The sequence below is a fragment of the Apostichopus japonicus genome, chromosome 8, assembly GCF_037975245.1.
Source record: "Apostichopus japonicus isolate 1M-3 chromosome 8, ASM3797524v1, whole genome shotgun sequence".
Classification (NCBI taxonomy): domain Eukaryota; kingdom Metazoa; phylum Echinodermata; class Holothuroidea; order Aspidochirotida; family Stichopodidae; genus Apostichopus; species Apostichopus japonicus.
The window spans coordinates 872421-898556 of NC_092568.1; the positions used below are offsets into that span (position 1 = coordinate 872421).

General features: G+C 36.5%; 3 protein-coding genes across 6 annotated transcripts in view; 1 reads left to right on the forward strand and 2 right to left on the reverse strand.

Annotated features, from left to right (window-relative positions):
* The window catches only part of LOC139970781 (uncharacterized), a 133064-nt gene extending 129182 nt beyond the window's left edge, over positions 1-3882 (reverse strand). For 2 of the 3 annotated variants that reach the window (XM_071976771.1, XM_071976770.1), the window contains exon 1: positions 3731-3878. In XM_071976771.1, the coding sequence (XP_071832872.1) occupies positions 3731-3849 (119 nt within the window). In that variant the 5' untranslated portion in view covers positions 3850-3878. Of the gene's footprint in view, positions 1-3730 lie in introns of all 3 variants that reach the window. The other variant, XM_071976772.1, reaches the window with a different exon arrangement.
* A 3421-nt stretch (positions 3883-7303) lies between these two features.
* On the forward strand, positions 7304-12867 carry LOC139970819 (mitochondrial import inner membrane translocase subunit Tim9-like). 2 transcript variants are annotated; one of them, XM_071976840.1, is made up of 4 exons: positions 7304-7442; positions 10395-10455; positions 11016-11111; positions 11836-12867. In XM_071976840.1, the coding sequence occupies exons 2-4, from the start codon at positions 10417-10419 to the stop codon at positions 11962-11964; spliced, it is 264 nt and encodes an 87-aa protein (XP_071832941.1). In that variant the 5' UTR covers positions 7304-7442; positions 10395-10416; the 3' UTR covers positions 11965-12867. The 2 variants fall into 2 exon arrangements, with proteins under 2 accessions (XP_071832941.1, XP_071832942.1); XM_071976841.1 differs by having other exon boundaries at positions 7432-7453.
* Positions 12865-24514, reverse strand: LOC139970820 (ras-related protein Rab-32B-like). The gene is made up of 10 exons (XM_071976842.1): positions 24349-24514; position 23799; positions 21884-21911; positions 20926-21022; positions 19906-19962; positions 19408-19440; positions 18913-18940; positions 17730-17804; positions 16844-16952; positions 12865-16206 (listed from the first exon to the last, which is right to left on the reverse strand). The coding sequence occupies exons 1-10, from the start codon at positions 24420-24422 to the stop codon at positions 16046-16048; spliced, it is 663 nt and encodes a 220-aa protein (XP_071832943.1). The 5' UTR covers positions 24423-24514; the 3' UTR covers positions 12865-16045.
* Between the last annotated feature and the right edge of the window lie 1622 nt (positions 24515-26136).

Genomic DNA, 26136 nt, shown 5'->3' on the forward strand with positions numbered 1-26136 from the left:
TAATCAAGTTTTACTGAAAAGTTGAAAACAAGGATGTAAATAAGGTGTTCCAGACAAGCTTCAAAGTGTTCATAACAAAAACTTGAGATTCTTGGGAATCACATTACACGTGACCAACAAAGTGACATGTATGGAAATATTTTCAAACCATGAGTTCACTAGAGCTTTAGTAACACTTAGTAAAAGGAAATGCATCATATCAGATAAACCTCTCTAAAAAATATGTGATGTTCATGTATGAGACACACAGATCTATGTGGACAACCTCCACTACGGGGACTTCAAAGCAGAGCGAGATTTTAACGTGGACACAAACCTAGCCATCGTCTCTGACTATTAATATGTCAGAGATCTTTGTGAAGAACAATTCCCCAAGCAGCTAAGAAACATTCTTGTTGTGTCTTGGAGATACAGTATGTGCTTGTGTCTGAGAGCTGTCAGTTGTAAGCTGGTGATGTCATAGTGTCACTAAAGTAGGATTTGAAGCCTTCTACCTCCTTTTTTGCTTTTCATTTCTTTTCCTTTTTCCAAGGTAGAATGTTAAATGTTGCCACTGAAACTACTGCCATAATTAGGTCATGTTACACAAAAGAGAGGAAACATACCAGGAGTGTTATTAGGAGTGTTAGCTCAGTGGTTAACGCCGGTGCCTTCCAATCATAAGGTCCCCGGTTCGAGACAATCCAAGATTAATGTATGTTGTCCAGTTACAGAGTTGTTGACAATTGACAATTCATAATCATGGACGTTAAATATGAATGTTGGAGACTGACTTCGGTCAGCTTGCGGCTTTGATAAGCCAATGAGGCTTCATCGCGAGTTCCTGCTTGCAGGAGGATCTAAAATTTATACAAACTGTACATACATACCAATTGAAAAGATACAGTATGCAGTTTTTTTTTCAATTAGCTAATTAGACTCGGTTTCAATTATTCAGTTTTCAGTTTTCTACATTGGCACTGGGTTTTTTTTGGAAAATTTCAAGGGATGAACTTAAAATATTCAGTTCACCAAGTTCTCTAAAAACAATTCTAGTTGAGGGATAGAGTTTAGGTTTTATATACTTCCATTAAAAGATTGAAGTTTATGTGTTCTAAGACTAACATTTCATGAATAATTGTCGGCATTATTTTCATCTTATCATCTGACTTGCCTGGCTACTGCTTACGTAACGCCAGGCCTCAAAATTCAGGCAATTTTTTAGCTAGTGGCTCATTTTGTCTCAATTTTGCATCAGTTGTAGAGATATATAAGTAAGTTACTGTAGCAAGGTCCGTAAAAGTTTGAGTGTCCTCAGCCATGTACTTTTTGAGTTACAGCTGTTCAAAGTCGTGGTGCCATCCCTACTTTTGCTCGACTGATCGTGCCCCTAGTACAAAGTAGGCTACAGTACCTACTTTGAGTCCTAATAAATTCTTGGAAAACATGTTGTACGCATGAAAATGGCTGTCTAGAGCTAGTTTGGCCATAAAATTTAAAAAAGGGAATGTTAAAGATGATTTGAATTTACTGTTATGGAGATATATTGCATCAAAAATGGAACCTTTCACAGTCATTTCTGCTGGGCCATGTTTGGCCAGATCTTACCAAGTAAACCAAGATAACAATAGCCCTGGGCCAAACTTTCAGGTTCCACAGCCTATAAGGGTTAAAATCTGTTGCTTGAATAAGAGCCATATACCACTCACATTGGGAGATAATTTGTATTGAAAGTGCCATATTTTTATTTTGATAAAATATGACCTTGACATAGGGTATGGGCCAAAATTCATAGTGAAACTTAATTTTTCAATATTGTAAGTTGAAATTCTATATTGGAACAATGTATGAAGCATAAAATTGACCAGAAGTGAAAATCCTCAGTCTGGAACTATACCTTAGTCTGGCAAATGAAAGACATTTTGCTTTAACTACTTTCAATTTTTTGTTTCAAGGCACACAGTATACTCATAGGGCCCACCTAAGGCCTTAAAATAACAACTGACTCATTGATGAGCATTTGTAATTCCCATTCACTTTAACAACTAGGCTGAAAATTTCCAGTGTACATTGCTAAAAATGAACAATGACCAAATTTAAGGAACTGTGGCTTTTCAGTTAATACTTAGAAGGCAGTGGGAAAGATCAACAGACAGGTTAGCTCATAACTTGCAGAGTACATTTTTGTATTATCTAGATAAATGGATTACATTGTGAAGAGCACCTGTGCTTGGAATGACTTGATGAGAGGCCTTATGTTTCCATGCAGCATCAAAATAGCATATCAAATTCCTACAGTAGCCGCAAGGATCCTACCAATGCTGCAATCATTTGTTTATTTATCAAAAGCTCGGCAAATGTGGAAGAAATGCATACGGTATATCCTCGCAACAAAAAACCCTCCAAAGATCCTTTTTAAATGACACTTCTGTAAGGAAGTAAACATTGCTGTCTCGAGGAACTACAGCCACTATACTATAAAAGTGTTTTAATTTCTGTGATCATGTTTTAATCTATATTGTCCAGGTGAACTGCAATAAATACACTTGTAACTGAAAGAATATTAAAGGCACACATACACATGATTTCCATTCCATATAAAAGAAAACTAAAATCCTCATTTCTCTTAAGAATTTAATACGATTAACTTTACAAGCTTGATAAATGCCTACCCTAGAGCTACATAGATTTTGACATTAATAGACCATTAATCCAGATGAAATATTTCATGCTCATCATGGAAGTCAACTGATCATTATGCCTTAATACTTATTTGTTTTCACAGGCACTTACAGGTAGTAACATTGGTTACAGTTACAAGCCCTATCAAGACTATCAACTTGCTATAATTCATTTGCTGTGAGCAAAATAAAGCAAAAATGCTGCTTGAACATCTTTGTATTTCCACTAAATGTGGTCACATTCTCAATTGGCACTTAGCCATGACAATGTCATTTTGCTACTGTATGTTACTTCTTATTTTGCAAAATATGTATGGTAAACTACAGTACTGTAGCCTAACAGTTAGAGATGAGTCAAGTAACTCTGAGGACTTGGGCCTAGCCTAAATAGTACGATTAGGGTCGACAGTTAGCATGTTCTCAGTTTTTGTATGCCTACAGTAACATTAAGCTAGTTATTGGACATTGAAGTCAATAAATGTTCAAAGCTGCAAACAGTTGAGCTGTTCAGAAGTAAGCTACTGTGACCAATGAAGAATGCTACTGAATTGTGATGATTTTGGACCTACGCTAGTTGTAAAAGTTATATCATTGACTTCACTTCAAATTGTGAAAGAAAACAGACTTAAGCTCTTGAGTCTGACAAGTAAGTACCTTAGTCTTGAAATTACTTGTGAAGCATAGCATACTCTAATGCAAGTTCTGTTTACTTTCTGTTGCTATGCCATGGTAAAATCATGAAATTTCCAAAAAAAAATTATAATAGGCACCACTTGATTATCGCGTATGCTAGGTGTCTCAATTATACGTTGAATATTTATGAAATATAAATCTGTGTAAGTCTTATAACTTAATAAGTAAAAATATGTATGTTCATTGTTCAACGCAAATTTAGTATTGCTGATTCTCATATCGGTCTCGCGAAATCGGATCACATAGAAAATACATATGATTTTGAGATCTTCGTCAGTAAAACAGTCCTACTTCAAACAGCTATGCCTAGCTATATATACATTTCATATGGTTTCATATAGTAAATGAGACTAAATAAGTATATTCGAAACGTTTACCTTAGGTGATCGAAATATCGACTCCGATAAAAGAGATAAACACAATATACGCTGATAATTGTCTTGAACAAATCCGGCAAAATTGCAAGTTCAAAGAGCGCCGCTAAAAAATCCAACATTGTACGTGGCGCTCTTTGCAAATTGTTTGGTGATTTCTGTACATCTAGTTGATCTAATTGTATTTGTGATAACACATTAGAGAGAGGGTTCAAAACCTGTCTTGGTAAGTTGGTAGTTTGTTTAGTAGTTTAGTAGAAAGAAAGTTGGGGTCGGAAGACAAAGAACTACAGATCAAGGATCACATGGGAGAAAAAGGTTTGCTACAAAAATAGAAAAAACTCAATGCCTATTAAACTACGTGTTCATGACAGCTTTCGAGAGGCCGATGAAGCGACGCAGACTATCCATATCATTGATATTTATGAAGTCACTAAGGTTCGAAGACTGGGGCGGCCTTTTTTGTCCTACAAATATCTCGAAGTCCCCATAACGGCAATTCCTAACTGGACTCTGTCACTGCAGTATGAACAATTAAGTGGTCCATTTACTATCATGAGCAGTCGAGTGAAAAATTTAGTGTGTTTTTTTTCGGGTGGGGAGGGGGGGGGGGGGATCGATACAAAAAAGATATCGAAAAAATCCGTCAAAATTTCGATATTTCAGAATACAAGGTCGAAAGTCTGAGATGAAACGTCGAGAGGGCTATCTACACAAATGAAAATTTGCAAGCTATTGAAAGGTTCCATCGAATTTGAGCTTTCAGCTCTTACGTTTTGGAAAGCTTTACTATGCGAATAATTTGCTAATTATTGGCTACACGGTAGGCCTACTTTTTCTGTGATTGATATTACGTGTTGATATTAAGAAACTAGTGACCATTAGAAATAGTTTAGTTTAGTAGAAAAAAGGGATCAGGAGGGACACTCAAGTCCCCATCAAGGACCCTATAGGACCCTTAGAAAAAAACTGAAGACACAAACACTCAGACCCGATTACAATGCTTAAAGTGCTTGTCCAAAGCATTCTTAAACCCATTGACACTTCTTGCAAGTACAACTTTCTCAGGCAAACCGTTCCACTCATTCACAACCCTATTAGAAAAAAATGCCGAATATTAATCCTACTTTGTGACTTTTGGAGTTTAAGACAGTGACCTCTGTTTATGTTCCAGTGAATATAGGCTACTGCGAGTGTGAAAAAAAAAAAATCTGCATCGTAAGTGGAAAGCGGAGAACGCTGAAAACGCAGGTTTACTGCAATGTCACACTTGATCTATCGAAAAAGTACAAGAAACAGTATTCGATGGACGAGAGTGCAAATTGAGACTGCCAAAAAGGATAAGCATAATCGGAGATCGCAAAAATGATCTAGTCCTACGATTTACCATCATATATGATAAAAATTGTAATCATTCAAGTTCGTAATCGCCATCATTGCAAAGTTTCTCAGTACAACACCTACCAAGTCCTTTCCGACAAACCAGGTGAATGACATCACACTACCTGTGACAGCTTGTTGAATCATCGACTCATCGCCCTGATGAGATTTAACATGTTCCCGACACGTTACATACCGAAAACGTCATTATTTTCCTGGAGAAAACGCAAAAATTCGCCAGCAACCGGGGCTAAAGCCCTTCGGAAAAAAATCATTTCCTGTTGGTGGGGTGCGTTCCTACTTTGATTGCGATCCCCCTCGGCAGTGGCGTCGCCAAGGGGGGGCCAGGGGGGCACGTGCCCCCCCTGGAAAACCTAGTGCCCCCCCGAGTGCCCCCCCCCATCTGAGATTTGGGTTGGTAAAAAAATATATATATATTTTGTTATATTCAACTCCCATCATCTGAGTTGGTTTTTCATAAGGACAAAGAAGCACAGTAATTCGTATTTTCTTCAAATGAGCTGCGAAAAAATGAAAAAGTTTATCCTTGAACGTCGGGTATCGAAGTCTTAACCCGCGCCATCACAACAGGTGTCGATATTTACATTGAATGTGTCAGTGCTCACGCCATACCAGCGGATGTACACGTCCGCTTCGCGAGCTACATGACTGTGAGAAGGGAGGGTACTGCAATATGTTGCCTTGGTCTGAGGTTGACAGGTTAGGAGCTGACGAAATGTGAGAATGTGAGGGTCCGCAGGCACCATACTTGCCTACATTTGTGGACCCATATATTAACCCTGTTGTGTAGGGGGTGCAGAGGTCATTTGAGGTCAGATGCTTGTAGGAACAATGGCGAATGTTCACACCTGCATACTGAGCCATACTCGATGTGTGATCAAACTTTGGATTGCATGGTGAGATCCCTGATAGGAGCCAATAACGATGCTGGAACCTGTTAAATCTTAATAGATAATGGGCGAAAACGAGAAGGACAAGAAAGGAGTCGGGGGTCATGCACACATTAATTCAACAAATGTAGGTTCTATTGATATAGGGTTAGGCATAATATCGACAGCATGTGGTTCATATCCTCTGCAAAATTTTGCGCCTTGTTAAAATCATTACCTCAAAAATAGCAATTTCTGGAGATATCTTCAGATCGAATTTAGCATCAAATGTGGCAGCATTTTGCATCTAGCCCATCCTCCGTATGTGAAAATTTTCCAAAGGGGAGGGGGGCAGTGGCCGCGGAACCGGGGGGGGGCTTGGGGGCTCACCCCCAATGAAAAAGTTGAGGGGGCACATGCATGATAAGCCCCCCCAATATTTACCCAGGCTCCGAAACGTGCATCTGCCCATTTTTCAATGCATACTTGTCGATCTGTCCGATGCACACGTATACTATATAGGTGTAATAATTTTAGTAAATGCTGGGGGACCCTCGGCCAGTCCCCTGGCTATAGACCACATAGGCCAATGACTTGCTTCATTTCAGCCAGTTCTCCAACATCCCCTTACTACACTCAAAAACGTCTTTGCGAGTACACTACGAGTAATAGCTACTCTCTTAAAACACCATCGAATATACAAATTACAATGTTTTAAAGACTTTTACGTGCAATCTGAGAAATTGCAGGCTTGAGACCCATATTTTAGGGCTAGGTATTCGCAGCATAAAACACTCGGGAAGTGCCGTTTCCGGCCATCTGGGGGTTTGAAAAACCCAAAATTTTCTTGTACGCTCCGCGCCAACCGATGGTGGCGCTCCGCTTAGATAGTCTCTATACATTAGCCCCACCCCCCAATAATTTTCCCGTTCCGCCGCGCCTGGAGGGGCACCCCCTCCCCTTAGACCCCTCCCCCAGGACGGCGATCCGTATCCACCTAAGTGCCCCCCATCAAATGCTGGTGCCCCCCTGTGCCCCCCCCAGACTGAAAAGTCTGGTGACGCCACTGCCCCTCGGGCATGCTAACAGAGATAATTATGATTTGTTGGTTGGACAAGTCTGTCGTAAGTAAAAAAAAAACAAGAGTTCGAAATTCTACCTTTCGATCTCCTTCAAGCAAGCACCAATACGCTCTTCAATTTCCCTGCACTTTTTATCTCCTCTTCTGAAATTGGACACTCAGTCTCTTCGACCTCTTCACTGAGAGGGAGATACATGAATTAACGAACAGAGGCCACAGAAATTCAACACATATGAGGTCAACCCTGACTTTAGTATAGAACCCTTTCTCTTTTCAGAAGTCTCTGGTGTCGAAGCTATTGTATTTAGTTATGTGCGTCGGCCAGTAACCACTCGTGCAAATTTCATCCATCTTTCGGAAATCGGTAATAAGATGGTGAACCCGGTTATGCTTTATTTGAGTCTCATAATTTATCATTGATTGCCGTAAAAGTTAATTCGTAAAATCAATTTCATTAATAATTTGGTCATGTTCCTGACAACTGATTAGGCCACAGCTCGAGCAGTCATTTCTCCTGTAATTAACATGAGGCCTATTTCCACGACACGATTTAAAAATGACAGACATGAGTGTTCTCCTGAATAATAATGTAGAACAACTAAGCTTAGCCAAACTTCATTAGGACTACACAAAATACTTGAACAATATACTTATTTTATCTTGACAAGCACAATTTGTTAAGCTGTTGGATGTACACTTTACAGGCCAGTACAGTTAGATACCATCCGATTGTAAGCCTTGGCTATGCCTAGTATTACTATTAGTAGTAGTACAAGTACTAGTACGTAGTACTACTAAGCTAGACGATGCCTATGCAATAGACTTACAACTACAACTTGTACAAGGCTTCAGTAGTCTATTGCTTGGCGGAGGGAAATGTAAAATAAAATACATAATCTAACCTTAGCAATGTACATTTTAGCTTGATTCAGCATTAATAAAACGTGTAATAACTAGGGTTGGGCGATATTTGCTTTTTAACGTCACGATAAATAGTTCAAAAATTATCGCGATATTTCGATAATTACGATAATTTTTCCTTGTTGTTTTTAGTGTGTTCGCAAACACACTAAAAACAACTGCCGATTTACCACCGGTGTTTTCGCGCAGCGAACACACCAAACCCTGTTGCGTGCGAGCATAATGGCGTGGGGTCAAGGGGCCCGCCTTGGGGCCCCAGTGGGGTTAAGGGATGGAACCCCTTGTGTGGGGTCCAGGGGCGAAGGCCCCGGAAAATTTTAGTATTTTTGCGTGTCTGGCGATAACAAACTCGCAGTTGAGGATTCAAAATACTAACAACTTTCTGAATATATAAATTGTCACGAAACTGATGAAAATTTGAAAATGACAAGTTAGAGTACTGTAGCTATATTTTGTGATAAAATGAAAAGAGATTTAATCTGTCTTACAATCTTTAAAAAGTTTAACTTACAAAACTGACGATATTATGAAAGAAACTATGTTCGACAAAGCCCCGTTTCTAGACTGCCTAACAATGAACAGCGTGCGCTATACGTACATCAGTTTACAAGTTAACTGCAGTGTTTACCCCTACTTAAATATCACGGTAGGCTACTGTACATGTGCTGCGGATTTTCCCAGGTAAATTGCCAAACAACCCCCCTAACACCTGTTTGTTAACATTTTTGGCACGTTTCCAAAAAACTTTTTATGGAGTAAACTATTTTGACTCCACTCTAGAATTAATTAGGTCAGTCAGTAAAGGATCTGTAAAGTTATGCGAAATATTATTTTAGACGTTTAAGAAAATTTATATCCCCGTAACATTAAGGTAGGTAAAACCATGGAGGTAAAAACACACCTCAAGCCAACCGACTCATCCGCATGAACAAAACAATATGTTCCCCATGATACACGAGGCACAGTCTATACCATACAGACAGCACGATATCAAGGCCCCAGTAGCTACAGTATGGTCATCTTTATGAAAGTATGTCTTGCAATCCCATGTTTTAGGCCATTTGGCATGATTAACTAAATGATAAATATTGTTTCCATGTCCTTGTAGAAAACGTCAACTTCGCAAAATACAATTAGTTGTGTTTTTGTTGTTACGTGAGATTCGTAACCAACGAAGTGGTTAGGCTATGTACTATACTCCTAACTATGGTAGGATATTTTTTTCCTTTTTTTGTGGAAATTCTAGAAAATACTTTCTCTTTCCCCCGCTTAACAGCAGATGTGGTCGTATGGTTTATTCATAAATGGGTGTACTAGAGCCTTGTTTACATGACATTTGTTGCATTTAGCACGATATGCCAGTTTCGCGTGAATTTTTCGAAAGTATTTTGCTCGATCTTTCGTAAAATTTGAAAGGTGTACCAACTTAATGTTCGTGCACATTTGGTAATTTCTCAACTGATTTTCGAGGTTTTTTCTCTATACAGTTAATGTTGTAAAGGACGGGTTTTTTACGAAGTTCAAAAGTCAGTAAATGAAGTTGATCAACTTTATTTTGTTTCAACTTTCTTAACCAGGGAATGCTAGAATAAACATTTACACATAAAACGGAGAAAGGATAATCGCATTTTTATCCACACTTATTTCAAATTTCTTTCACAAGAAATTATCGTCATTTGTTCAATCCTCAAAAAATATCGTCTTGAAAAAAAATTATCGCGATAATAATAATTTTCGATATATCGCCCAACCATAGTAATAACCATGAACATAGCCTGCTTCAAATTGCTTTATTGCTGTTTAGACAGAGGTGTGTTGTTCCCAAAGTGACCAAGACCATGGAAGATTGAAACCTTTAATTATGCCAATAAAATCAAACACTAAGTCTTCACTTTTGATCTCCAAGAAGGACTTTTGTTATTTGTTGCCAAGCAAATATGATAAATATGCAATGCAAGAAAAAAGAGAACTGGAGAATCAGTCAAAGCTATGATGAAGTGAAAGAGAATTTAGGGAAAGTGTTAAAATGAACAGTTCTTTTCTTTGACTTAAGTCATCCAAACAGTAAGTCAGGCTGCTGATCTAGATTGTTTCTCATTTTCCATGTATAACAACATCAGAAGTTATTGAAGATTGTGGTTGTACAGTACAGCTCAGACAGTGCTTGATAACACATTACTGTACTTGTTTGTCCAGCTTCAGTAGTCAACCAGAACGAAAGAGATACACTGTAAGAGATTAGACAGTAAAGCTGTACGAAGAGTTAGAGGTCATGAACTCAATGAAAAAGCAAGGTCAACTTAAGCTGAATATTGATGTTTAATTAAATAAGGTGAACATTACTTTCAAATGAAAAAAAATGGACTTGTAGTTTGTTTTTTTAAATTTGTTATAGTATGTAAAGAAGAAAACAGACAATGGCTCAGACTCAAGGACAAGACATTGAAGTCAAGCAGGTGATTTCTTCTTATTTGATTTCTTCCTGCCAGCCCCAGCAGTTTGCTCTAGTTGAATAAGGGAGTTGTTTCCATAAGAACTCCCTGGTTGAATATCAAGAAATTATATGCGCTAAGGTGCAAGGAATGGAAAACCTGCATGACCCTCCCATCTTTGCTTCTTCACATTAGAAAATATTCATTACTCCTGAATATTATATTGTGTTATAACAGTACTTTGTTGTATGTCCAGTTGATCACAAAACTAACAATTGCCTTATTATGTAATGTAACAGTTTGAAGTTGTATAAGAGTGGTGGAAACTAGACTTTTGGAGATCACTTTTGCCCATTGTTTTTCTGTGAATAAGGTCTGTTAATTTGAAATCAGTTGTTTTCCAATAACAGACTTAGTGATTGCATAAAAGCTTGGACCCCACATTCTGGTTACCACCCTTCTGTCCTCCCCCTCTTAAAATACATCAGCACTTTTACTCTGAATAAAGCACATTCGATTGAAATTGTATTCCTACACAAAAAAATTGTTACATCACACTAAGTGTAACTATCGTTTCTTGACAGTTAAAAGAGTTCCTGGGTTCCTACAACCGGATGACAGAGCTGTGCTTTACAGACTGCGTTAATGATTTCACTGCAAGGAAACCATCAGATGCTGAGGTATGTCAAGTTCTATACTATCATGTCTTCAGTAGAATGCTGAACCTAGAAATGAGATCCTTTGTCTGAGTACGAAACTAAGTATGAACGTCATTTTAATGCCAGCTAAATACTCTACAAGACAATAAGCCTAAGAGACTGAGCATGCAATGTTTGAACATGTGAATATAGTGACTGCCATAAAAAATAAATATGTCTATAATTTGACACAGCCAGTTGCTTTCAGTGGGTTAAAATAAAATTATGTAACTGTTATGCATTTTCCAACATATTTACTCTTTCTTCACTCAAGAAGCGACAGTATATAACTTTGTTTCAGGAAAGTATTTCTTCTTCTGTTTCCCGTAGCTCGTTGTATTTCTTTCAGACTAAACGTTACACAATCCCTAGACTACTTCCAAAATGGTTCACTTGTTTTTCACTCAACTTTTACACAATGCAAATTTCTGAACAAATGCTATTAAGTATTTGTTCTTGCCTGACATGCTGCAATCAGCTGGCAATTAAAGTAACTACTAACTAGTCTCATCTCTTGATGACAAGTACGAGTTATGCCCAGAGCTTTGGGCTGTGGGAGACATACAAGATCAAACAGAATCAGATGTTTTAAGTGAAAATTTTAGATTTCTTATGAAATCCAAATCAACTTTGACATTAATAGTGATTTGATGAAATTATGATAACATTTCCTGTATTGATTTATTGTGGTTCATTTTCAATACAGGTCAAATGTTCACATCTCTGTCTGGAAAAGTTCTTAAAGATGTCGCAAAGAGTAACTAATCGTTTCCAAGAGTATCAGATGCAACAGAATGAAGGTCTTCTGGCAGCCCAAAGCAAGCTAACAAGATGATGAAGCAAGATAAAAAAAAGGTCTTTGGAAAGACGCAATTATGAGAGTGAGGACAACCTACCAGATGTTGGTTCAAAGAAGAACAGTGGGAATGATTGATGAACTCTCATTCAATCTGGAAGCAATTTCATACATCAGAGATTTGTATGTTGAACTGGAGAGCTAGCTTCAAGATTGAAATTCAGTCTTCAATTGTCCGGTTAAGGATTTCTTGCTGGGATATATTATGTGTGTTAAAACGATTAAAAATGATGAAAATGAACACCTAAATTTCGGGAACAGTTCGGGGCATTTCGTGAACGTAACAGTTGGATTGGGGCACCTTCACTGACTGTTTAAATCAAATAGTCACTGATAAGAGAAGACAATTTTTAGACACTACTATCTTGTTCCTAACTCAACGTATGGTTGTTAAGATATTCCAGTCAATGACTCATAAATGTACTTTAATATGTGGTCTACGATATTATTGTGGATTGTATATCATTTCTCTAGATAATATAATACATCTGTGATAATTTGTACCGGTAGCTATCAGTGAACCCAGACTAACCCAACTGCAACATATACCTCTTCTACTTGCTTTCTGTTAATTGGAGTAAGCTTAAGTTATGTGCATTCACAATAAGAAATATATTGTACATGACTACTCAATTGAGTGGGTCAGGACTGTTATGCGCCACAATTCCAATCTCGTCAGGAACTGGTTAGTTTGAAACTAAAATTGAGCGGTGGTGTACAGTACCTTGTAATGCGCATACTTGTGTTGATTTGGACAATTTCACAGTATTGTGTACAAACTATGTGACCTTTCTGATAATTGAAAGAACCATGTTATATATTTAACTCAAGCCTTCTTGTAAACTATCAAATTGCAAATAAATGAAAGATTGGCATACATCATATGCTCAAATCGTATTTATTTTTCATGTTCAGTATAAAATTCTCATATTTATAGTAAATATTTCATAATTTTGCATACCAATAGACATACTTTTTACTCTCTTTTTTTTGGCATGCAGTGCAGTGTATCTGTGAATAGAATTGATTATATAAAATATAGATTAAATGGACTGCGATTAAATTCTAGTTGTAAAATTATAAGAAAAATTTAAAAATACAAAATATAAAAAAAAAGGTGAAACTTATTACAAAAAGTAAACAAATGATATAATTCCCACAAAATGCTTCTTCACCCTTAATAACAATATTCATTGGTTTATGTGCAATATTAAAGACAAAACTTAGCCTACCCAACCTTAGAACCAGGCGCTTGATAACATTTAGTAAAGATTTGGGTAACTTAAATAGGAATGTCGTAATGTCTCAATTTTTTTTATTTTGGTGATGCCATGACTATTTTTGACAGTTTTGTTACCCTTATCACTTTTGAGACATTTAAAACAAAAAACTATCATAATCTGTGAGAGTGGTGACTTCATAAAATGTGCGCCAAGTAGGACACAACACAGACTCACAAAACATAAATCTGAAACAGTCTAGTCAATCTATGTGAGGCAGTCCTCTGCACTTTCTGATTGCAACTTAAAATAAACCTTTGGTTTCATTCAGATCTGATGATCAAGTCTTTCATTTAGTATTAATAATTAATGTTTTCACACATAAAAGAGATAAAAAACATTCATTGACATTTCATTCTGGTGACACTTAATAGGACATCAAGATTGGCACCAACTTTTAGCACGTTTTAGAAGTTTTCAAAACTTGACATACTTTGAGGTTCTGATCCTCGAAAATTATTCCCAGACATTTAGGATCGTTAGAATTAGACAATTAAAGATCACGTGTAGATAATTGTAGTAAATATGTTTGTGAAACTTTAGTTCATGGGTGACCATTATTGGAGCATGGGTGACCATTATTGGATTTCTAGCATATTTGGTGGCAGTATTGATGACCTTTAACCTTCCTACTTTATATAAATAGATGCAACTCACATATTCATATATATTTATTATATCTTACAACCATAAGGCTTTAACTTTCATTGCTGTCCAATTTATTTAAATAACACAAATTTTATAACCTGTTTTCTTTATAACATGATTCAGTAGTCTTGAATTTCATCAAGATATCCAAGCCATTTACAGAAGCTGAATATATTAGCATTGTGTATCACAAAAAGCATTGCACTGTAACTTAATAATTTTACACTGTAACATGATGAAGACGATACTGTAAAGAAATGCCTTGTAAAGATATTACCAGATTTGCACGCTACCATTTGAGCAAATCTTTAAAGCTCGACTGAGGCAGGAAGGAAAGGAATTTGTTAATATGTAAGAAAGTGTCCTTCTTAACTTTTACACTGTTCACATATATAAAATTAGAACTAGCCATCCACACATCTGAAGTTAAGATCAGGGAATAAATTATCCAATATCGCAAAATGCTATTCAAAAATGGGCAAATTGTTGCACAAAGATGCATGGCAGTTTTGTACACAGAGACCATAGTATATTATACTAGTCAAAGGTCAGAACCTTCACCATTGCTACACAAAGTTTGAACACCAAATTATTCTCTGAAGATGTACTGGTAGCTTCTTTTGGAAATTTGTGTTCTAACAGACAAGTGTGAAATAGTATGGATATCTTTTTACTTGAAAATATGAACACCTTTGAGAAACTTGCATCTACTAAATTGTAATTTAGCACCTGGTGAAACAGAGTCATCAAGTTACATGTGCAAGGGCGATTCTGTAAGGTTAACTCTTCCTACATATATTAAAACGTACTACATTTTATAGTCGTTATTTGTCATATAATTTGCCTCTCATTTGGAGAGGCAGGCAGGCAGGTGTAATCTCTGGAAACTTGCTATCCTACTCATCTTTACCCATCCTCACACTGGTACACTGGTTACACCACTCTCTTGTATGCTATAACCAGGGGTAAAGCTTGGTCACCTCTGATATGGAAAACTAACGGTTGGATCCAGGGGGAGGACCCATTCTCCCCACTCCCACCACCCCTATGGAGAACTTATCTTTGGCACTAAAAATGACTTCTTTTTTTTAAAGTATGTAATGGAAAATTTAGGGTTCATTTGTACCTATATTTTCTTATGGAATGCTGTTATGGGTGTAATGTCAGTATCTACCTACACTTGTCCAGTCTGCGCCCATCTTCAGAGGAGTCCTGGTTCGGCCCCTGACTAGCCTACTGCCACCAATATAGATGATCTTTTATACATTGTTTAGAAATACAAACTTGAGAATGCTGATACAGAGATATTTCTGTTTACAATTAGTGACAATTTTAATAACAGTAGTGGTACTGTACAAAACAAAATATGCATCTATTTTCCCTTATAATAAATAATTTTATTAATATTTTTTAAGGTTAATATATTAATAATTATTAACAAAAATAATTACTATTACATTTTCCCTTATTAAAGTACAATTCTAAAGCATATATAAAGCATATATATTAAGCACTTATAGTTAAATTTTCAATAATTGATAAGTACAAGTCACCAAAAATAAGTCAAAAATTTCATGTTGGAAATGATTGCTGGAATGTTTCAAATGTTTCAAAAGTACTTGAGGTTTCCTCAAAAGATTGAAAAGGATGCTAACATCAGACAAATAAATCTCTCAGTGAGTAAAACCAAATGCTCAGCGAGTGGCAAGAAAAAGTCTAAAACTTATGTTTTTTTTTTACCTCATGTGATCTTTCATGTGTATTCCTGAGATCGGAATTACTAAATCAAGTTGAAACAAGTGAATGTCAAGTTGTGAAATGTGAATCAAATTGTGGCAGATTTAAGTCATGTTGAAATCTATAACCCTCCTCGGTGTTGATTAATAATTTTTAGCTTTCTAAAACTTGCTAAAAAGTCTTCAAAATTACTCTCATGTACGTCATTGCCGATCAATTTATTCCCACACATTGATGAGGGTTCAGCTATATGATCAAATGTCCTCAATGAGATGAAATTCCTTTTTGGTGTGGTTGAAGAATCCATGTTATTGACGTCTATGCATGAGTCACCATTACTTGAGTATATTTAAGTATATTTAGCGCCAACACTGATAACCTTAATCAACGCTATTTTACCCACAACATTGATCCTTCATCTTATTCACAGCTGTTTTCTCATAATCAACAATTTCAAAGTACTCCTTATCCTGATGCAGTGATATGTGCTCCTGGGGCAGGACATTCTCACTTGTTAATTTCAGAATATTTTCCACAAGAAAATGCATTGCTTCATCTGTAAAGAGAGGAGGCGAGTAAAATGAAAATTTTCACAAAAGTTGAAAAACAATACTACCGAGATACCTGCAACATTCAACTCTCCCCAAGAGGCATGAAAAGGTTAAATTGTGGACACACTTTGTGGGAAGCAGAGGAGGGAAGGGATGAAAAGGGCCAAATGGGGTTCACCTTTCACCCCTATCATTAAATATGGCAAAGGTATTGCATCATTCAACTAAAATAAAATTATTTTGTATCAAGGCATGTAACAAGGTATGTCGAGTTTGGGACGTTTTCCTCCTGCTTTACATTACACATGCCCCCCCCCCCCCCTTAACCGGGTAACACCAATAACAATGTGTATGAGAGCCCAAGAAAAGTCACTTGAACGACTTGCATCACAGTTTTTGCTTTTCAAGAACATTTCAGATTGGAGCCAACTATTGGATGTAATAATATAAATGTAAATGGTACCTAAATAGATTCATGCTTAGATTTAATATGAAAGGGAAATAAACATTAAAAGACAGCATTTGGATTCCTAGTACATTTCATTTTTCAGCTAACTAGTAACCAAAAAAGCTTATTTTCTTGCAGAGATACAGTCTTATTGTATTTAAAACCACAGACCGTGGGAATAAAATTTCACTCACCAACATTAACATCATTTTTTGCAGAAGTTGCAAACCATCCCAGGAAGTTTTGTTGAGTACAAAATTGATTCAAGGCAGTGTCATCGATTGAAATATCCCCGAGATCACACTGAGAATATCAAAACAGAATTGTACTTTCATCAATAATTAGAAGATTGGGTTAGGGTTAATACCTGTCCTAGTGCCTGTACTAATTTAGGGTAAATATCTGTCAATCATGGAATTGTTATTAAAAAAAAATTTAAAAAATTCTGACCAGACTCTTGATTTCCTGTAACAATGTGGTATGCATTTTATGTAATTAAATTGACTATACATGATATTAACACTGGGAAAGATGAACATGAGTATCAGCAGATAGCAAAATTACTACTAAAATAGCAGTGGATAAGAAAACATGGTTATAAAGTAAGAAATGCACACACATGAAACAAGCTAAACTTTTCGACTATGTACATGTTTTGAGAAAAAAAATATATTTGCAGCTAATGTTTGATGCCAAAATACTTTCGAGATTGGATTCCCCATGCTCATAGTGTCGGGGAGTGGGGGGGGGGGAGACGGGCGACAAGCCTGATCAAGCTCCTGCAGGTTACCAAAACAGACTATTAAATATTAAGACATTGGTAAGGGTAAGAAGACAAGCAATATACACTGAATGGAAGCTTAAAAACTACAACAAGGGAAGCTTAAATACTGGGAGGCTGCTCCAGACCAGGAAATCCCACCCTCCAGGGTGGAGAACTAGGCTGGGAAAAAGAAAAAGATAAAAAAAATCCCTATTTTCCTCCCTGCATCCGTCTCTGATAAGACCAAGATGGCCAACAATGATAAGGACAAAGTCATAGTGAGAAATGGTTCACACACACCGTTTGATGTTACTAACCTTGTTAGCTAAGAGTAGTACTGGAATTGGCTGTTCATTGGCTAACATTACTTTCTGATTAACATCATCAATCCACTGAAAGCGAGAAAATGAGAGATAAATTAATTGCCTCATTAGGTATCAACATAATAACGTACTCTGTGAAACAGCAATGTTTGTAAAATGCCATTCACAATTGATTAAAAAAAACTAATAATTTTCAAGAGCATTGGTTTTCTGAGAAAAAAAATGCCACATTTTGGTCAAAGTTTCAATATGAGAAACTTTCAAAGATCATGACAACACACACTTCTTTCCTTTTTTCTCCCCTTCTTTGTAAACAAAACGACAAAATGAGTTTACAGCAGCTGTTATTAGGACTTGAGACAGATCTTATTTAAATCACCAGAGTTAACATATGTCATGTTATAATATTATATTATATTATCTAGTAATATTTGAAGCTCTCTTCGTGATATGGTTGCAAACCAGTGACTCCGCTAAAACTAGTCCGGCACAGCTATGATGATTCTAATGGAGTCATGCAGTGACTCCAGCCAGTCTCACTTTGTTTCTTAAAAAAATATAACAGAATCTCAGGACAAAACCTAAAGCTGTAGCCCTTATCAAAACTTGAAGCATTATGATATTTTCGGCACAGAACAGTATCACCATGTCTATGGGGAGATTGTATACAAAACACTGCATACAACTGATCCACATAAAATTTAACAAATTTGGTACTATGTGAATTCATAATCAAACATGAATTGAACTTTGAACTACATTTATCATACTCATGTATCAAGTGTGTGTTCTGTATGGATGTCTGCAGCTGACTCGGTAAATCAGGGGTTCAGTAAAGTATCAGAAATCTAAGAAGGCATTTTCTTGATTAATTACCACATCTAATTTGAAAGAAAGACAAATATTTGTTTAGCTGAGCCAAACAAGTTTATAACTATAGCTTGCTATTGAAACCTTTAGATTCTAGGTCCTTGTTGACATGGACTTTTATGGCTATTGGAAATGGGATCACTCTTAAATATTTGGTTCTTTTGGGGTCCGATGCATAAGGTTTCTTTGGCTTTGGGGAATGTATTAAAGATGCCAGGGGTTTTCCAGTATTTCTGGCATTATTGCTGTCAATGACATTGTTGTTCAACAGTTTTTGTGAGAATTTAGAAGTAATAAAATAAAATACCTTTATTACAGAGTCAAATGTGGCAGGTCTGCAAAAAGAAGGAGGTCATAAATAAATATGCATAAAATGGATGAAAATCAGAAAAGGCATGTTAGAAAAAAATAACAAACTTGCAATGAAAAAACTATGTTTTCAATTTTGTTCTTTGCATTAAAAAAAGGAAGAAAAAATGCTTTCAGACACAGATTTGAAAATGTAACTACTTAAGCTGAGGGATTGTTGCCTACATAAACCCCTCTAACATCAGTATACACCAACTCTTCCCCTCTCCCCTCCCCTCCCCTATCCGATGCCCTTTCCAAAATGTCAAAAGGAGAATGGCTAGCATACTTTCGAAACTCCTAAATGTGTAGGTAAACTGAGTTGTAGAGGTCTCATGCTTATAATTTGATAAACTTTTCTTTTTCACAGATTATTTGCTTCACCCAGTAATCCTTTCTTATTTATTAGTTAATAACAACAATTCAATAGCCATAGTTATTTATGATATCTTACCTTGATAAGTCAAACATGATAATGGCAGCAATTCTGTAACCAAGAAGAAACACAAAATGAAAAAAAAATGTCTTATTACTTTGCAGTTTAATCTAAAGGCATTCCAACCTAACAATTATCACACCTAACATGGGATGATTCTTGTTCTAAGAGGGAGCTATCACCAGTTACACTTTCTACGTGTTATTGTTACATATATATTTTGGTATTTTGAAGTGTACAATTTATTACTTAACCCCTTTTTATTTCAATATTATTACTGTACGCAAATTGATATAAGATGCAATATATTATCCATATTATCGATAGCTTCAGTATACGATTCCTTGTGCCAATAATTTATGTCTCGATCATGTTTGGAAGACAATTTTCATCCAAAAGTCAGTCTGGAGAGTAACTCCTGTTTTTGATCAAAAGACGTAAAAAACAATCAGGTACATCAAAGCCTCGATACTTGTGGCAATATAATATTTGTTTAGATGAAATCAAGATACTTACGCATATTTGTAATATACCCTGGTCATATGTCCAAATCTTTCATGGCCAGCTATGTCCCTGGTAAAAAAAAATTGTATTTAAAGACAAATGAGATTTAACATTAAAGCTCTGTTCTGCAATCCTATATAAAACACTGATTAATATCCAACCCGATGACCAATATCCTCACTTTAAGAGCTATATCCTTACTTTAAGAGCTAACAGGTCACCTACAACCCAACTACTATCACAAATGACTCTCCAGTTGTAGGTTTATAAGCTGACAGACCTAGATTTTGTCAACAAAGCAAGCCTGCCTCAATGTCAGAGTTAACACTGTCACTTTTGAGTGTTTTCGGTCTTTGTGAAAGATTTAAATCCTGTGGAAGTTTTACATCATCATAATAATGCAATCGTAGGAAACATGACGGCACTGAAAGAGATCACTGACAGGATCTTCTTCTAAAGAAAAACTTAATGAACAGGTTAAGGACTATTAAGGATTAACACATGAATGATTCAAGCGTGAATTAAAAGCTTACCTCTTTAAGAAAGCACTTTATTTTTAGACATTTCTTGACTGTTTGACTATGTATGTACTTAATATTTTTATCTTTATTTTTATTTTTTTATTTTATTTTTTTGTACAGCGCCACTGAATGTACTTTTTCTCGCTTTATAAGTTAATAAACATGAACACTAGACAAGATAGACAGACAACAAATTGGACCAATGGACGATGGATATAGTAAAAAATAGACTGAAATAAAGAAGATGAAAGGACTACAGAGATTCTTAAGATGTTTCAGATTTACTGTACAATTTAAAAAAAATCCCACTTTCTAGACAAGAACTAAAGTGTGAACATGTAGAACTATTTTCTAAATATTTTGGGATCATGGAAAGCTATTCCTGTTCCACTTAAACTGAAATAACATCAAACATATAATCTCTTAAATAGTTGACTTTAATGCTGAGATAATTGAATTGAAAAGGGGGGGGGGGGGGGGAAACAGAGTGTGATTGTTAATTGTCACTCACCATAACTGTAAATTAACCTTTGTATTCTCATTCCAATCAATTGTTTTCAGACAAAAGTCGACACCTATGGTGAGTTTGTAGTTAGGTGAAAATGTACCTTGGAGAGGAAGAAAAAATACCATGGAAACAGATCACACATAATCATACATAATCACACAATCATAATCACACAAATCATAATCAATCATAATCACACAAATCATAATCAATCATAATCACACAAATTAGGAGGTCACTGTAAGACTCACTAATGCAACCTTGGCTAATATATACACATGAATAAATTAAACTAAGCAATATACCATTTTACAGTCAATTAACATTAATGTGAATCAACATTACATTGGAATGCTGTGCAAATCCAAAAGTGACACTGGTTTGCCTAGGTGACATCTGTAGATATCTTCCCCACCAGGGAAAGGGGTTGAAGGAAAGAAGAAGGGAGGTGGCAATGAGGAGAAGGGGCCAGGAACCGATTTTAGACCTGAAATTTAAAATGATCCTCCAATGTGAAGACAAAGACTGATATCTCCCGCCTTCTGTATTAATACTGTGGGGGGGGGGGGGTTGGGAGTGGTTGGAGAGGGGAAGATTGTCCTCTACCCCATAATCTCCTATGCCAGTGAATTTTCCCTCACTTTTTCAGCAAATTTTTTATCAATTTTGTCTGCAAATAACTTGCAATTCCCAGAACAGGGATCCTGGAAACTTAAACACACTGCAGTTCTGAGAATATATAAATAACTTTGAAATGCTTCAGTTGGTGTTTGTAAAGCTCAATTATTATTTCTAGTTGTTTATTTCCTTTCATTTATGCAGCAGTCTGGTATCCTATTCCAGATTTGTATTTGTATTTCTGGGTGGCTATGAGAAATATTTTGCAAAAGAAACAACTTTTTCCAATCAGTACATCAACTTTAACTTAGTAGTTTGAATGAAGTCAAACAAACTAACTTACCTTCTGTGTATCTTCTTATAATGGAAGTCTGAGCAAATGAACGTAGAGAGACAGCAGGAAATGAAAATTAGTAGCCATTACAAAATCAACTTATTTAAAACTGATGATTAAAACTGTTCATTACACAAGGTTTTGAATCCTGTTCTAGTCATAAAGTTCCATCCCCATTCCAACAATTTCCCAGACAGTTTTCTGAATTATTAATCTTCTTATACAATTTTACATAAAAAAAAAATGAATTTCTCATGACATCCCTTCCCTGCCACTTCCTGGGTTGTATCGAATGCATGATCCCTGGTTACACTGAATGCAAGGCACTGTGACTTCTGACTGTCTCCCCCCCCCCCCCCCCAGGAAAGAAAAGGCTATATTGGGATCACCACCGACTAAAGGCTGGATTAAGCAGTTGTTATGTTGTTTGTACTTCTTGAAACATATGTTTCATGAAACATATTTAACATCTTCCTGTCTCAATGGTAAATTTTATGTTAAATAATCAGTTTATTAGCCAAGGCATGCAAAGCTTTCCCATGACTTATACCTATGTTTTACCTACAGTAATTTCTGTTGAAATAATGTGTTGTTACCATCATGAAATGACTTGGGTAATGCCTACTTCACAGATACATCTCCTGTGGTTACAACCAGTTTTGTACATTGTGCTGATACATGAGATAAACAGAATATACTGTACTAAGGGATCTTATTCTTATTATTAGTAAAATATTTAAAATTGTGACGTTCTTGACTTTGAAAGTCTATACAATGAGCATATTGAGATGTTTGCTAAATATGACTTATAAGCACAAATCTGGAATGTCTTCACACATGGGAAAAACTGCAAAATGCCAGAATTCTTACCTTTCCTGGAAATGAAAAGAAAGGGAAAAAATGATAAACAATTTATTTGAGCAAAACTTTGTTAATCCTATTAGAAATTTTTCATATTTGACGGCAGACACTTTGAAATAGCTGTACTTTTACATGGCCTATATGCTATTGCAGAGGTGACATGTAGATCCTAAAAATTGCCCAAATTCTCCCGATTAGTCCTGAATTTCCTGATTTCTGATAATGAAACTTTTCAATGGAAACAAAGTCAATATCATACTTTCAGTCTGGTTTTAATTGCTTTGGAATGGGTATGGAACAAGACAACATAATAAACATTGATTTCTCACACTAAAATGTACACAAAATTATCACTTTATGCATAAAACTTCCTTAAGCAAATCTGTCTTTCTCATTTTCTCAGGTTTTTATCAACCAAAACAATTAAATATAAGCTGTGCCTTATTTGCAAGGCAGTTGGCTAAATAACAGAAATGTGTTGTGTTATTCGCCAGGTAATAAGGACTAATACTACAATTCGTCAAGCTGCTGGGTGAATAAGGAAACGTTTGATGCTATTTGCCATGTGAATAACATGAGAGTTGTTCTTATTCACCCAGCAGCTGGACAAACTTGAAATATCTGGAACACTGTAATGTTTTAGAATTGTGGATGTGGTGTATCTTCTACAGTACAACATGCCAAGTGTTGTTTTGGATAGAACATTGAGCAAGTTAAGGAGTATTAGCTCAGTGGTTAACGCCAGTGCCTTTCAATCATAATGTCCCAAGTTCGAGTCACTCCAAGATTAATGTATGTCGTCCAGTTAAAGAGATGTTTACAATTGTCAATTCATAATCATGGACGTTAAATATGAGTCTAAGTGACTGACTTCGGTCAGCTTGCAGCTTTGATAAGCCAATGAGGCTTCTTCGCGAGTTCCTGCTTGCAGAATCTAAAATACATACATACAAGTTCTTTGAAGGACTGCCTGTTGTTTACTACAGTTTCAAAAAGGGGAATGTTTATACCAATCACATTGAACCCCCAATAAGCTGAATCCCCAACTGTGGCAAATGTGTACCCTGCCCCTAGATTGGTGAATTAACTGCTGGACAAATAGTGAGGTAATAGTACATTGTTTTTTTGCCTGGCTGTCAGACGAATAGTCACAATGATTCAAATTGCTCATCATGCTTTGCTGCTGATAATACTAACTACCAATCCTAATAGAATTATTGGCCTAACTTTTGAATCAGTACCATATGAATGGGAAAGCTTACTTCGAATCGGCAGAATAAGGTTAGGGGTTAGGAAGTAGGGTTAGGGGTTAGGAATTAGGGTTAGGAAGTAGGGAATAGGGTTAGGGAGTAGGGTTAGGAAGAAAGGTTAGGGGTTAGGAAGTAGGGTCGAATGGTACAGATTCTAAATTAGTACCAAATTATTGAATAAGTCCAAACTCATGGAACAATAAATTAACCACATGGCAGATAATCCAACTTCATGTTTCAATATTACAACTGCACAGTCCGTATGTATGATTGCACCAACGTATTATACGCTAGCTTTAGTTGCAACACATAATGTCCTAGTTTCGCGAATCTCCGGGCGCGGCTATCGAAAAATTGTTTCACTTACCCACACCAAAATCACCTATGACCAAAATTTTATACAAATGTTCTGTGACATCTGCTTCGTTTGAAGTCATCGCCCGTAGCTGTTTATCATCGCAAAAATAAAACAATCAATGAAAATTTAAATATCCGACGGACAGCGCGTTACAGGTGACATTGGGTGATGGCCGTGATTATTGTTTACAATGGGAGTCACAAGCCGGAAGTTTAAAGTCATCTCATGACTATTGCGCAATCACATCATGGCAACACTGTGAACAGAGGCGGCGGAATATGCATTGGGCCTCGAAGGTAAAGAAAGGCCGTGACATGCAGAAATGAAACATTTGAAAATTTGCTGTTCATGATGCAGGAAACCTTTCAACACTTGTATCGCATTATTAGTTGATCTGACGTAAAGAAAGTTTACGACAAAATTTGTTTTCAAAAGAAGACCATTGGCAACAGGCTGACAGGATCATCTGTTTGTTCACAATAATGTATGGTACATTCATAGCAACCAAAGTTTGAACAGTGGTGGGCACAGGATTTCAAAAGTGGGGAAGGGAGGTGGAAGAAATCCACAATTCCCAGAGGTTTATTGGCCATGTCTAATCATCAAGTTATTCCCATAAAGAAGTGCCTATTATTACTGAACCTAACCATTTCTCTTTAATAAAAAGGTGATTCGGGTGGCAAACTATTGGTCGGTGGAAACTTGGAAAATTGTATGGGGCCTCAGAGAAATAATAATTCTAAGAATGAGGCCTACCCGTATTAGCGTTTGAGAGTGGGTTTTGAGGGGTGGGAGAGATAAGGGGGGGTTGATTGTGTAACCCTATTACATATAGAGTATAGGCATGCCATTGGCTATGTTTCTTATCAGTTTAAAAAAATAATTGTGTTGACTTAAAAATATACACACAAATTGAAAGAAAGATGTTTCTATTGCGGGGTGGGCAACCTACGGCCCGCGGGCCACATGCGGCCCGCCAGTGATTATTTTGCAGCCCGTGAGATGTCTCAAGAAAAAGAAAAAAATTCAATCTATTTTACATCATCACAAAAACGAGCTAGCTGCTTAGAATTTATTGGCACTAACAGACCTGTCAACCTGTTTGACCCCTAAATAGGGAGAATAACATTTTCAGGGCCAAAAAATAGGGAGAACAAGGGGAAAATAGGGAGGTTGGTAATCATCAACTGAAATGATATAAATACTCCTAAATAAGTATAGTCTACTTATGCAATACAATGAGAGAATCATCCAATCAGTGTTTCTTGTTGTAGTTTACAGCAGCTCGCTTCGCTTTCTACAGGGTTTCTTTAGTAGGCTTCCATTTGAAACAGGGAACAGTGGCCTCTGGATACTGTGACTTCATGGCTAGTATGCTAGATAGAGTCCAATCAAGCTTGAGACTTGACCGACTGTCTGTCTTGTTCTTGCGAACTACACTGAATAGCCTTCCCTGTTCAGCGTTACTGTGGGGAATAAGCATAGGACTAAATTGTTGGCTATTTTCAGAAATGTCACAAGTGATGAAACATTAATAAGTCGGGAGAATAGAATATGAAACTGGGAGATTCGCGTAAAAACCGTGAGTCTCCTGGTAAAACCGGGAGTGTTGACGGGTCTGCACTAATGATGCTGTCAGGTAGGCCTATTATCCCCATTAATTATCAACTGTACTGTATTGACATTATGTTTTGTGAATACAGATTAAGTACACACACCTATTGCTTGAAAGTCCTCGGAATCAAAGGTTTGAAATCAACAGCAGATCGTTGGTTAGGTGCGGCCCGGTCAAT